This window comes from Podarcis liolepis, assembly GCF_965112155.1.
Source record: "Podarcis liolepis genome assembly, chromosome: 12".
Taxonomy (NCBI): domain Eukaryota; kingdom Metazoa; phylum Chordata; class Lepidosauria; order Squamata; family Lacertidae; genus Podarcis; species Podarcis liolepis.
Window position 1 is genome coordinate 1,046,276 of NC_139563.1, and position 13,586 is coordinate 1,059,861.

Genomic DNA, 13,586 nt, shown 5'->3' on the forward strand with positions numbered 1-13,586 from the left:
GCTGTGGGGGGGCGCGCCTCCCCCCCTCTCTCCGCAGCTCCGCGCAGGCGCCTGGCGAAAGAGCAACGCGTGTGCCCGAGCCGGCGCCGGCCGCGCCGGAGACCCCGCCAGGTACGCGGGTCCGGCGAGGTGGGAGAGGGCGGCGGCCCTTCGCGCTTCGTTTTCCCGGGGGGCTGTTTGGGAGGGCAGCCTTCCTCTCCGCGCGGGCCAGTCGTCTGTCTCTCACCCTGCGCGCCCCTTGCCCAGGAGGGGCCGCGACCTGCCCCCGACACAAAGCCCCCCACTCCCATTCCCGAGGCGGAGAAGGGCTGTGCTGGGGCCGACGGAGTCCCGGGACCCTTCTGCGCGCCTCCGACGCTGCGCGCATCTTGCGCGCCTCCGCCGAGCTGGGCTCCCCTTTCGAGCCGGCGGCGGGCATCAGCCTCTCCCTGCCCGGGCAGGTCAGGGGGCGCCTGGCCGAAGAGGGGCTGCTCCACTGCCCCTGCGCCCTGTTTACTTTTTCCCTTCCAGAAATGGATCCCGCGGCTCCGCTGCGCGCCGGCCCAGCGCGGCCCCACCGCCGCGGCGTCAGAAAAGGGGGGCGCCGGGAGGCTCAAGTCTAAGCGACCCCGCCGCCGCTGCCGGACCTTTGAGATCTACCTGGCCCGGAGCAGGTAGGCTCGGCGGCTTGCAGGGCGAAGGGACCCCGGGGGCGCCCGCGGGCCGGGGGGGTGGTCTGTGGTTCGAAAGCGCAGCCGGGCTCTCCAGAGGGGAGGTCGGAGGGGTCTCTTCCTGCTCCCTGGCTGCGCGTGTTTTCTTGCCTGCGCGACTTGCCGGCTTCGGCAGGTGCGGAGAGCGCAGCGGGAAAGAGCAGCTGCTTGGGGTGCAGAATGTCAGTTCCTGCCTGAAACCCAGAGGAGGCGATGCTGAGCTGGACCGAGGGGGTCTGACTCTGTATATGGCAATTTCCTACGTTCTGATGTGTGGGGGGAGCACAAAATGCCAGCGGCTAAGCCGTGCCCTCCTCCTCCGCGCTTGGGGAGGCCCTGGAATGACTCCACTACCAACCCCCACAAAGTCTCAAATATCCTGGGACCTGTATGAAGCATAAAGTTGGAAGGCACCCCAAAGGTCATCCACTCCAACCCCCTACAATGCAGGAATTGCAAGCATTAACTAGGGACTGGGAGCGGCCTCCGAGACCATATCACCGGTCCTGAAAGACCTACATTGGCTCACAGGACGTTTCTGGGCACAATTCAAAGTGTTGGTGCTGAACTTTAAAGCCCTAAACTGCCTCAAATGCCCAGTATACCTGAAGGAGCATCTCCACCCCCATCACTCAGCCCGGACACTGAGGTCCAGCTCTGAAGGCCTTCTGGTGGTTCCCTTACTGTGAGAAGTGAGGTTACAGGGAACCAGGCAGAGGGCCTTCTCAGTGGTGGCTTCCGCCCTGTGGAATGCCTTCCCATCAGATGTCAAGGAAATAAACAACTATCTGACTTTTAGAAGACATCTGAAGGCAGCCCTGTTTAGGGAAGTTTTTAATGCTTGATCTTTTTTTCTGGTTTTAATATTCTGTTGGGAGCTGCCCAGAGTGGCTGGGGAAACCCAGCCAGATGGGTGGGGTGTAAATAAATTACTGCTACTACTACAACTACTACTACTACTACTACTACTACTACTACTACTACTATCACCTAGCCAATCCGTCCCTCCTGTGCTGGCAAACTCCCCTTTCCCCCAGGAGGGTTCAGTTGGACACCCCTACTACTTGCCCCCCCCCGATGCCCCCTGGTGGGTGCCTCCTTCCTGCAGGTGGGTGCTGATTCTGCCAGGTGGGTGGGGGGTGCTGGGCGACTCCCTCGGCCTCGCAGTCAGCCAAGCAGTTGGATGACGACTCCTGCCTTGCAGGGGGTTGGACTTGATGACCCTTGGGTGCCCCCAACTCTACCATTCTAGGGATTCCCAGGGATCTGTGACCCACCCCTGGGTGTGGGAATGATTTGGCCTTTGCCTCCAGCAGCTCCTCCTCCTCCTCCTCCTCCTCCTCCTCCTCCTCCTCCTTGGGGCTTTTCTTCTCTGCTGCGTTGCCATCACAGCTGCACGAAGTTTCCGAAGGAGGCAGCTCATCTCTTGGAAGCCTCTGCCTGATGGTGAGTCGTGCCCCCCCCCCGCTCCTGGGAAATCACAGCAGACTGGTCCAGGTGGCAATGATGGGGCTGCCCACCCCACCCCCCAAGTCTGGATCTGACCCCTGGAGTCAGCTGGGTGCCTAGTTGCCTTGGGTGAAGCCAGGGGCTTTTCTGAAGGCCGATGCCCTGCTCTCCTCCTGGGTTGGTGGAAGCAGAATGGGGACGAGTCTGTGTCTGGCAAATCTGCAACGAACCTCTCTGGCCTGGTTGCAGGCAGGATCCTGACCACCTCTGCTTTGGGCTCCTAGCTCCAGTTGAAACCCCCGGCCACTGAGCAGAAAGGAAAATAAATCCACTTGTAGGAGCTGGCTGGTTCTTTGTGCAGGGGAGGGGCAAGGAAGAGAGGCTTCCCTGCTCTGTGTGGCCCCTTCCCTTGCCTGAAATTGCATCTCTGGGTGATTTGTGGGGCAAAGGCGGGAAGATGCAGTCAGGCCTTCTTAAGCCACTTCACTCCTTTCTGGCAGCAGTGTTTGGGTCCTTCCGCCCCTGGACCTGGTCTGTCTTTCTTTTCCTGCTACTCCAGGGAAAAGTCCTCAGCGGTCTGACCTCTATGTGTGTTTGCTGGGGCGGGGGTGGGGGGTTCCTGCCTGGCTTGACTAAGCTTCAGCTACTGAAGTGGGGAGGGGGAAGAGACCACAATCCTAGTTGCCGATTCCCTGGGTGGCCAAGGTGCCTATCCTAGGTGCTGATTCCCTAAACGGCCTCGGTCCAGTATATCTGAAGGAGCGTCTCCACCACCACCGTTCTGCCCGGACACTGAGGTCCAGCTCCAAGGCCCTTCTGGCAGTTCCCCTACTGCGAGAAGCCAAGTTACAGGGAACCAGGCAGAGGGCCTTCTCGGTGGTGGCACCTGCCCTGTGGAACACTCTCCCACCAGATGTCAAAGAGAAGAACAACTACCAGATTTTTAGAAGACATCTGAAGGCAGCCCTGTTTAGGGAAGCTTTTAATGTTTAATAGGTTATTGTATTTTAATATTCCATTGGAAGCAGCCCAGAGTGGCTGGAGAGACCCAGCCAGATGGGCGGGGTATAAATAAATTATTATTATTATTATTAAATTCCCTGTGAAGGGGCCAGACACCCACAAATTTTGGTGCCAGGGCACCCACATCCCCGGGCACCCATGGTCACGGGGCCCAGTTGGCACTGCTGGGACCGATCCTGCATCTCTGCCATAGCAGAAGTTGTGTGTGTGTATCACGACTTTGCAAGTCCAGTCAGGAGTGAGGACAGGCCGCCTTCCTGCCCAGTCCCCTGCCGGCTACAGAGTCGGTGAGTGTTCTCTCCTGGGTCCTCCTTGCTGCTGCATTTATAAAGGCTGTGAGCAAGTAGCCCAGACTCTCACTCAGCAGGGATAGCCTTGGATTGGGCTTGACGGAGGAGAGCTGATAAGGTGGGAGGCTGGCAAAGCTCTCTCTGATTGGCCGGAAGGAGCTAGGTGGGTGGGTGGCAGGAGGCAGGGCTGGCCCCCAACCTGGACGACTTGGAAAGAGCATTAGATAAATTCATGGGGGGGGGGAAAGAGCCAGGATGGGTGTGCTCTGTACTGGGCACAGGGGTAACCTGTGAAACATGGTCCAGGACCGGTCCAGAATCCGAAGGTTCTGCTAGGAGTCAATCCGACAGGGCCAAGGCAGGACACGAGGCAGGAAACCAGACAAGGTCAGGCGCAGGATCTCAGGCAGGATCTGGCACACAGCAATGTTGCTCCCACAACCTGGGACGGGGTCTGACAGCCTTTTATCTCTGTCGGGGTAATGGCCGGTCCTGATCCCCCGGCGACTCACCTCCCTGTCTCGCCCGAAGGCGAGCACTCCTCCTGCGAGTACTCAGGTCTCTCCTTCTCCCAGACCTCAGTCTCTGCAGCTCGGGAGACGTCGGTGGGTTACTAGACCCAGGGGCCACCTCAGCCTCCCCTGACCCAACCGGTAATGGAGCAGCTGTAAGTGATGGCCCAGCCAGAGGCAATAAGGTCATCCCTGCATCTGGAGCCAGGACAGGATCAGGTCCCTGACTCGGCCCAGCTGGTGCTTGTTGCAGGGGAACCTGTGCAGACTGGGACTCTTCAGGATCAGGCCCCCGACGTGGTTCTGATGATGCCTGAGGCAAAGGATCCGGTGCAGACTGAGACTCCTCTGGTTCCGAGTCCCAGGCCATCACATGCTCTGCCCTCCACAGCTGGAGGCAGAAAATGCTTCCGAATCCCACTTGCCAGAAACATCAGGAGGGGAGAGTCGCTCTTGCACTCATGTTCCCCTCCCTGGTTTCCCACAGGCATCCGGTCAGCCACTGTGAGAACAGGACTGGGGAAGGATTGAACTCTGATTAATAAGAATACACACAGAGGCTTGAACCAGCAAGCCTCTGGTATAATAGTCTCTCTCCCTCTAGCCCCTGGCCCAGGTCGTTTTATTCACAAAAGAGCTTTTTACAGAGTGTTCGTAAGAACCAATCAGATTTCTTCTGAGCATTTCAACAAACCCCACCTGGGAACAAAGTTAAACTACCAAAACTAATTAAGCTCACATATTTCTGGGGTAAACAAAACAGAACTACAAAGGAATGCATTTGGCAACCCCTGAGGTTATAAACAAGCAATATACATGATAAGAAGGAGGGCCAGGAAGACAGCGATCATTATCACCTTCAGGTGAGATGTTTCCTGGCCCTAAGATTAACATATCAGAAAAGCTACACCAAAGAAACTTGCCCACTGTCTTTGATGACCCAGGATGCCTGCCTGTCTTAAGTGTGTATGTGACTTGTGAAGCAAGAGAGATGGAACAGGGATGCAGAGGAGTGGATTGATCAAGAATCATATCAAAATAGTTTAAACCCAGTCAACGCAATGCTTTCATTGCTGACACAGGTGGATTACTCTATGTTTGTTATAATTCCTCATAGCAATCCCACCTGATCACTACACAGGACTCTGGACTGGGTGGGCCATTGGCCTGATCCAGCAGCCCTTTGTGGTCCTGGCTGGGCTCTTGGGTTCTGCCGGGCTCTGTGGAGGGAGGCAGGTGTGTTGCGGGGGGGGGGGTCTGCTTCCTCCAGGCTTCCTCCACCTGATGCTGAGGAGGAGGAGCAACTTCTCTCAGGAACCTGCTGTGAGCAAGCCCATGTCTCGCTGCCTCCTGGGGAGCTGGGTGGGGTTTCTGGATACACCGCACATCCTTCCCAATCCTAGACTGGCTTCCCAACTTCAGCAGCATCCTTATTTATTAAATTTGTATAACACCCTTCATCCAAATATCATAGGACAGTTTGAAACATAAAAATTAAAAAAAATGGGCGCATAAAATGCTTAACGAAGAAATCCCCAAACCTCTCTCCCGTAATCTCATTGAGAGGCCACGAGGAGAAGGAGCTGCCACCCAGCCCCAAAGGCCTGGCCTGGGCGCAGCTGGGCTTGCCTCCCCGTGGCTTCCCCTTCCATGAGGGAGCCTGTCGTGGGGTCACCTGGCTGCACCCCCTCAGAAGTGTGTGCCCAGGGCCAAGGTGCCCCTGCCCCCCCATGCTACGCTTCTGCCATGGAGGGGCTGCTTCTTCGTAGCCCCTTTTCTCCTTGCCCTCTCCCTTGCCCCACACACCTTCCTGGGCATCTAGGTCTGTTGGCACTGGCTGGCCTCCTCGCTGGCTGCAGGTGGGGAGCCCAGAAGGAGAAGTCCCCTCTCCAGATTCGCGTACTGTGAAGGAGCCCTCCATCAAGAGGCGGGTTGAGGGGAGCACGACCAGTTCGCTTGCACCGGGTGCTGAGCTCAGAGAGCACCGCAGGGGACGCTGTGACAATGATGAACAACAGAATGCAAGAGATGGGGGGGTGCCAAATTCTGGTGTCACACAGAGTGCCGCAGAAATTTTAAAGCCCAGCGTCCGCCAATGCCTCCGTCCCAGGAGTTCTTCTTTGCTGTGTCTCCCAGTCTGCAGGGGAAAAGGATCGGGGCCCAAAGACCCAGGGGAAGTATGAGTGAGTGCAGATACTGGGTGGTCATTTGTCATGGATACTTTAGTTGTTATTCCTGCCTTGCAGGGGGGTTGGACTAGATGGTCCTCAGGAGTCCCTTCCAACTCTACCATCTCTGCAGGGAAGCGGAGCATTCAGCAAGCCCAACACAAAAATATTGTCGGTTGCCTTTATCGCTTCTGAGGTGCCGACGTTAAGGCAAGAGCTGCAACTGAGCATTTATTTGCTTTTGGGACACTGGGATATGTTGCTTCCGGGTGCAGAGCATCTCACTATCTTGTGCATTTTTGCACGTGTGTGTGTGTGTGTGTGTGTGTGTGTGTGTGTGTGTTCCAGCTTCCTCAGTGCACTCCTAAAGACCTGGCTTGGCTGACAGACAAAGCGGCAGACCCTTTGGTGACTATGAAGTCCCGGAAATCCAGGGCCAATCTGGTCAGGTCCTGGACAAAACATGTCAAGCCAGGTGTGCAAGGAAATGTAGCTGTGTCTTCCCACCCTGAGGACAGGTGGGGTGGGGAACCTCCTAGCCACGACAACAGGTGTGGGGCAGCTAAGGGCAGGGCTTCAAAGGAACAACCAGGGGCTTAGACTGGGCTCCCAGCAGTTCCGCTGCTGGAGCAAGGACTGCTCTCTCTTATTTATTTCATAAAACCCACACACTGTTCAATGGTCAAAACCAAAGCAGTTTGAAAAAAGATAAGAAAACCAAGGAAAAATGCATTAGTTTAAAACGGACGAAATGCTTAAATCCACATAAACTTTCAAAGCATCCAGGCAGGCTTGTTGAAACAAGCATATTTATAGCAGGTGCTGGAAAGAGTACGGGGAAGGTACCTGCTTGATGTCAAGAGGCAGGGAGTTCCAAAGGGCAAGCGCTGCCACAATAAATGATGTTCTGACAAATGCGGAAAATGGGCATTATGTGGCACCTGGAGCCGTGCCTGTTCTGCCAATCAAAGCAGTTGAGTGGGTGCATGGGGGGGGGGGTAAGGCCATGTCTTAGGTAAGGTGGTCCCAAGTTATGAAGGGCTTTCTATACTAATAGGAATACCTTGATCTCAGCCTGGTAGTTGATGCAGATCTTTGAGCACAGGGCTCAGTCCTGTCAACACCGACTGCAGCTCCAGACTGTGCCACTCAAATTGCAGTGCGGACTAAAGTTGCCTAATCCTCCAGGATTAGGAGCCTTGATGGTTAAGCATCGTTAGTTTCATTCTAGATCTATCCTTGCACCAGGCGGCCAGCAGCACCAGAACTGAGCACATGAGAAGTATCCGACAAAGTCCTGGTGAGACTGCAGGCTTGTCTTTCTATTCTGCCACTGCTGACCCCCCCCCCCAGCCCCCATGGGGCTCTTTGGGAGAAAGGGATTGGGTGAGGTGATTCCCACACAGCCTCCCTGTTTTTTGCACTCTCGGGGTTTCTCTAGCTTCCCCCCCCCAATAAATTTTATTTTATTTTTTCAAGTTTTATTTTATTTTTATTTTTTCAAGTTTTATTTTATTTTTATTTTTTCAAGTTTTATTTTTAAATTTTGAAAAAAATATTGAAAAGAATAATATCGAATACAGTATCTTTTTTATCAAAGATATCAAAGATAAAAAAACTAAATAAAAATGCAAACCCAAAAGGGGGTGGGAGAAAGAAAGTAAAGGGTGAAAGAGAAAAAAAGGAGAAGAATCAGAAGTTTTGTCCTTTTCCCTCAAGTTTTCTCTTTTGAGAGGACTCCTCCTCCCTCTGCAAACTTCAGGTCTCCCCAAGGGCGTCGGCAGCTCCCCTTTGCTTCTTGCTCGTCCTCTCTTGTGACTACAACCCGAGCCTTAGGAACCGGGTTAATTATTAGGAGGGAGCGATAAGGGCGGATGTTCTGAGCGACTGAAAGGCGTCTTGCAAAAGGGTCCTGGAAGCGAAATAGGCGAATGATCTGCGCTCAGTAGCCCCCCGTCATGTGCCAAAGGCAGGCAGGCAGGCGGTGCAAGCCTCGCGGGTTCGCTGGGGAGGATGGACGAAGCGGCTGCCCGAGTCTCTCTCCGAGGCCGGGCCCTCGCGCGCTGCCTTCAGGCGCACAGCAAGAGGCACGTGGAAACAGGCCAGGACCTGGCTGTAGTTTTCCATTCCTTTTCTCCTGAAGCCAGCGAGATCCGTTTGCTCTCCCTCCCTCTCCAGAACAAGGCGCCCTTTGCTCAAGCGCCCCCACCCACCCCAGCCGCAAGCAGGCCTCCCGCGGTGACAGGGGATGCTGGAAGATTCAGGGCGGGTGAAAGACCGTCCTCCTCTGTGCAAACTGCGGAACTCTCTCCCACAGGAGGCAATGGTGGTCACCAACCTGGGGGGCTTGAAAAGAGGGTTGGGCGAATTCATGAAGCAGGAGAGGGCTGTCCTTCGGAAGGCTGTGGAGGTTTTCCAGCAGAGGTTGGGCGGCCATCTGCCGGCGTTGCTTTAGCTGAGATCCCTGCCTTGCAGGGGGTTGGGCTAGATGACCCTCGGGTCCCTTCCAGCTCTACGATTCTATCCAGCAGTGTTTCTGAAGACCATTTGCTGGAAAGTTGCTCTGGCGCTGGAATCCTTCTTGCTGGTTTCCCATAAAGGGCATCTGGTTGGCCACTGGGAGAACAGGAAGCTGGGCAACAGGAACCCTTGGGCAAGATCCAGCAAACTCTTTCTTATATCATGGAGGAGGGGGCTAGAGACACCCCAAAGGTCATCCAGCCCAACCCGCTGCAATGCAGGGATCTCTGCTCGAGCATCCCTGACAGGTGTCACTCGAGTCCACCGCGTCCCAGGGAGACCTTTCCCTCCTGGCTCTGTCCAGCTCCCACAGTCAGAGGCATCTGCGTTTCTGAATGCCGCTTGCTGGAAACCGCCGGAGCGGAGAGTTTCTCTTGGGCCGGATCCTGCTTCCTGGTTCGCCCCCCTCCGAGGCCCCTGGGTGGCCCTTGCGAGAAGTGGGTGCTGGGCCAGAGGGGGCCCCTTGGCCTGATCCGGCAGCCAGGCTCCCGGGACGTTCTGCTGCGGAGGGAGATGGCCTCGGCCGCCCCGTCCGGTGCCAAATCCTCCCCCGGCTTTCGCCCCAGCCCCCCGAAGCCCGCGAGGTTCTTGGCAGGCCTGGCGAGGTTGCTGCGCCTCTGCATCTCCCCAGCAACGCGAAAGGCATTATACTGTTCCCATGGAAACTCGGGCAGAAGCATTTGGGAAGGAAGAGGGGAAGGAAGGAAGCTGCCGTGTGGGTCTTGGCAGCCCCGTCGCGGCGGCGGCGGCGGCGGAGCTTCTTTGTCTCCTCCTGGCCCGCACGGACGGCAGGGCAGAGGAGCAGCAGCCCCGGCTCCGGGGGAGGCGCCCGGCCGGCAACTCCCGCCGCCTCTCCGCAGCCCCCCAGTCCCGGGCGCCGCTGGCTGCAGGCGGCGGAGCGCGCGAGCATTACCGCGCCTGGCCTGCGAGGCAGGGAGGCACCCACGAGCCCCAGAGCGGACCGGACGAGGACCGGGGCAGCCGGGTAAGTGCGAGTGTGTGTGGCCGGGGGGGGGGGACCACCTTCTCCGCAGACTCTCCGCGCCCACGTGCACAAGGCGGCCGGGGGCGCGGCCGCAGAAAGGGCCGGCCGAAGCCCTGGGAGGGGCTGCCTCGGGGGAGGGGAAATGGGTCAGCCATGCGGGGAGTGGGGGGGGGGGCACGGAAGGGCAGCCATTTGCTGGCCCAAAGGGGGGCTTCCGCGGCTGGGCTGCTACTAAGATGTTGCCGCTTCTCTCTCGGAGGAGGAGGCGGCGGCGTCTTGGACTCCCCCGCGGCTCATTTGCTTGTACCGAAGGTAAACTTGCCTGGAGTGAGTGACCACCCCCCCCCCAGTGCCTTCACCTGCTGCCTTCCCCCCCGACACCTCCATCTGCTCGGACGCTGGTGTGTGAGACTGGCAATCAGGAGGAGGGGGCGGGTATTATGGGTGCCGGAGCTCTTGGCGTCCGGACAGGGCGAGGTTGGCGCTGTGCCCCCCCGCGCCCCCCCAGCACATTCACAGAGCCTCCTTGGGCAGGCTGAGCATCCCCGCCCTCAGCTTGGAGAAGAACTGCCTGCTGCAATTGTCAGGACCCCTGCCTGCCCCAACTTATGGGGGGGGCAATCTCGTTGCGACAGCGGGGGTGGGAGAAAGGGGCGCCCCTCTCTCCTCCCCATGCACCGTGGTCCCAATCCTGGTCCACTAATGGCTGTTAAAGAAGCACAATCCCACTGAGCACATCCGTGCCTCTATCGAGTCGTCCGCATTGTCTCCAAGCCCCGGGCACTTTAATGGGAGACCTACCTGTTGAAACCGGAGGTGGGCAGGAGCAGCTCAGTCCCCCTTCCCCGTGTTCCGTGGGCTTTGGAAGTCCAGCGGGGATGGGCAAAGGCAGGGAGATGAAGCCCTCTAGCCCTTCCGTGGCCAGAATCTTTTGGATCACCCAGCGCAGTCAGAGTCCAGAACCTCACCTGGCACCTGGTGTTTCCTTGCCAGTGGCCTCCTTCTCCCATGCTGGCAGCCTGCCATCTGATGCCACCAGAGCTAGTGGAGATGGTCACTGCCCCCTTAGGGGGCAGGGGCAGGAAAGGGGGCTGGGGGAGGGACTTTGGTGGCAGTGGCAAGGACAGAGAGGTCTGCTCCAGGCCCTCTGGTAGATGACAGTAAGTTCTCCCAGCAGCCCCTTCAGCGCCTCCTGTGTGGGCCCCGGGACCCCTTGCTGGCTGAGGCTGCCCTTTCAGATACATCTGGGAGTCAGGGGCTGCTTTGCCTCCCCTGGGGCTCCTCCTCCCCCAACTCTGATTTACTGTGTGTGCATCTCACAACAATATCTGAGCTTGGAGAAGAGCGGGGCTCCGATATCTGCCAAAATGTTGTGCTCCTGAGAACCACTCACTGGGGCTTCTCTGCAGCTTATGAGGTTCCTGCCTTTGGAGACGGACCAGAGTCTGACCCAGGAGGTCAGGCAGAGGTGCAGTGAGGCCTTTCCGGCTGTCGCCTTTGTTTGGGTCGAGCTGCTGCTGTTCCCCCGCCCCACCCTGGGGAGACGTTGAACTCACATTAAACCCCTTTCCCCCTCCTTGAGAGGTGAGCTCTTGTCTTGGGGCTCCCAGGCAGCCCAAGGTGATGCAACTCTGCTTGGCCTCTTAGGAATTCAGTAGGACATTTCTTCAGTGCAGAATGAATCCTTTGCAGGAGGCCCAGGGCACAGCCAGGAACCTGAAGCTCTGATCCAGAGAACACATACAGGTCCATGCTTGGCGGGGGGGGGGGGGTCCTCATCCTGTGTTCCCCCACCCCACCCTAAACCTCCCGGTGGCCAGAGGCAGTAATTATGCTGCCTGTTTTATTTATTGGTTTTATAAAACTGTTTTTATGCCGCCTTTCTCTCCAGAGAGCACTAAGAATATTTGTAACCAGTAAAATAACCAGTACATAATAATAACCACACCAGTAAAATATTTATATTATTACAGTGACTAGGATGCTGAAAACTAGCATCATTGGCCTGGGAATGCCTAAGCAAATGTGTTTTTAATGCATGCTGGAAGCAGCTAACAGTTAAAAGGGTAAAGGGACCCCTGACCATTAGGTCCAGTCGTGGCCGACTCTGGGGTTGTGGTGCTCATCTCGCTTTATTGGCCGAGGGAGCCGGCGTACTCTGGGTCATGTGGCCAGCATGACTAAGCCGCTTCTGGTAAACCAGAGCAGCACACGGAAACGCCGTTTACCTTCCCGCTGGAGCGGTACCTATTTATCTACTTGCACTTTGACATGCTTTCGAACTGCTAGGTGAGCAGAAGCAGGGAACGAGCAACGGGAGCTCACCCTGTTGCGGGGATTCGAACCACTGACCTTCTGATTGGCAAGTCCTAGGCTCTGTGGTTTAACTCACAGTGCCACCCGCGTCCCTAACAGTTAACATCTAACCTTTTGGTGCCTGCCTATTCTCCAAGGGGGGGGGGGCTCCTTCCCACAGCATCCTAAGTGGCGCAGTTAACAGGGCTGCTACTGAAGGTCTCGGCTGGCCACTCCCAACGGCTCCATACAGACGTTGAACTGCACTGAAAGTATGAAAGTATGTCTTTCATCTGCTCAGGCCCCATCCCTGGGTTTGTGCCCATGAGCCACGTTGGGCAAATGGGCAAGAGAGCATCTGGTCAGTCAGACCACAGCATGGGGCTTGGCCACACCCTTGGCATTGTTACGGAAAAATCCCGGGCGTGGAGTTCCAAGCCACCCGGTGCGTCGGACTGAGTCCGCGGGTCCTAGCGGAGAAAATAAGCTCAGCCGGAAAAAGGAGCAAGATGCGGAGATCCGAGTTTATTGCGCAACAGGTTCAAGACGAGATTGAACCCCGAGAATGGGGTGACATAAACTTTTAAAAGTTCCCTCCAAGTCCCAGAATACAGTGCACGAAACGTCATGAATACATTATGGGAAGGTTGGGTTTCATGGATTACATCATGAATATTTTACACACGTCATGAATATATTTACAGAGAGGTGGGGTTACACTGATTAGCATTTGAGACAAGGGAGGGGGAATGTGCAGAGTGAGGGATATACATAAGTAAACATTTCTTGAGTACCGGTGGTGGCTAGACAAAGGGACAGTGATATGCATCGTCTGCCACCTGGTATTGCCCGGAGGAAGGGTTAGGCAGGACGATCTGACAGGATTAAGAAGTTCCTGTGTACGTGCCCTGCCGCTTGAGGGATTATGGAGGTCAGGGTGTCATCATGGAGTCCAAAGGGAGCTGGGTTGAATGACGCTGAAAGCAAGGAATTCGGAGCTATGGTTGATTTTATATGATTTTCGGAAGGTTCTGAAGGTTCCCAACCTGTTCCGTAGCCTCGGTCAAAGTTGGATACATTGTAACAAGGTTTTGACAGGTTTACGAGCAAAACGGATACATTGTAGCAAGGTCCTGATTGGATTAGGAGGTCGGAAGTTTCGGTTCGATTGTTCTCGCTGTGGGGGGCCGTCAGTAGCTTGTCAGCAGCTTTAATGAGGCGTGCAAGAGCTCGCTGAGCTGCCTGAGCCAGTTCTTGCAGGATGGATGCATGGCTGTGATTGGCTAAGGCGCAGCTCAGTATTTTGAATGGGGACGTAGTATGATACGGTCAACTCGCTTTTGGAATAGGGCAAGAGGGAGGCATAGGAAGAGATTGAGACAGGAAAGAGCCTTTTATTTGTAAGGCAGGGGTATAGTGTGGTGCTTGTGCAACGATGTGGGGGCTGAGGGTTCCAGGAAGGATTGGGCACTGTAGAGGTCATCGCCTCGGGCCCGTTCAGGTAGCGATGGAGGGAAATGGTTGGCCCCCCCCCCTTCCTCCTTCCGTATCAGTCCCCCATTCGGAGATAGATTTGCATTAAAGTTCTGTTAGAACTTGCAAATCCTTTCTCCGCACCCTATACCCCTGTGATTTCATATTCGCCTTCCCCCAGG

At 56.2% G+C, this 13,586-nt stretch overlaps 1 protein-coding gene across 2 annotated transcripts in view; it reads left to right on the top strand.

The window, feature by feature from the left end:
* The first annotated feature begins 9,294 nt into the window (after window positions 1-9,294).
* SMARCD3 (SWI/SNF related BAF chromatin remodeling complex subunit D3) overlaps window positions 9,295-13,586 on the top strand; it is a 46,879-nt gene continuing 42,587 nt past the window's right edge. For both annotated transcript variants that reach the window (XM_083467003.1, XM_083467004.1), the window contains exon 1: window positions 9,295-9,636. In XM_083467003.1, coding sequence (XP_083323129.1) covers window positions 9,310-9,636 — 327 coding nt within the window. In that variant the 5' untranslated portion in view covers window positions 9,295-9,309. The remainder of the gene's footprint in view (window positions 9,637-13,586) is intronic.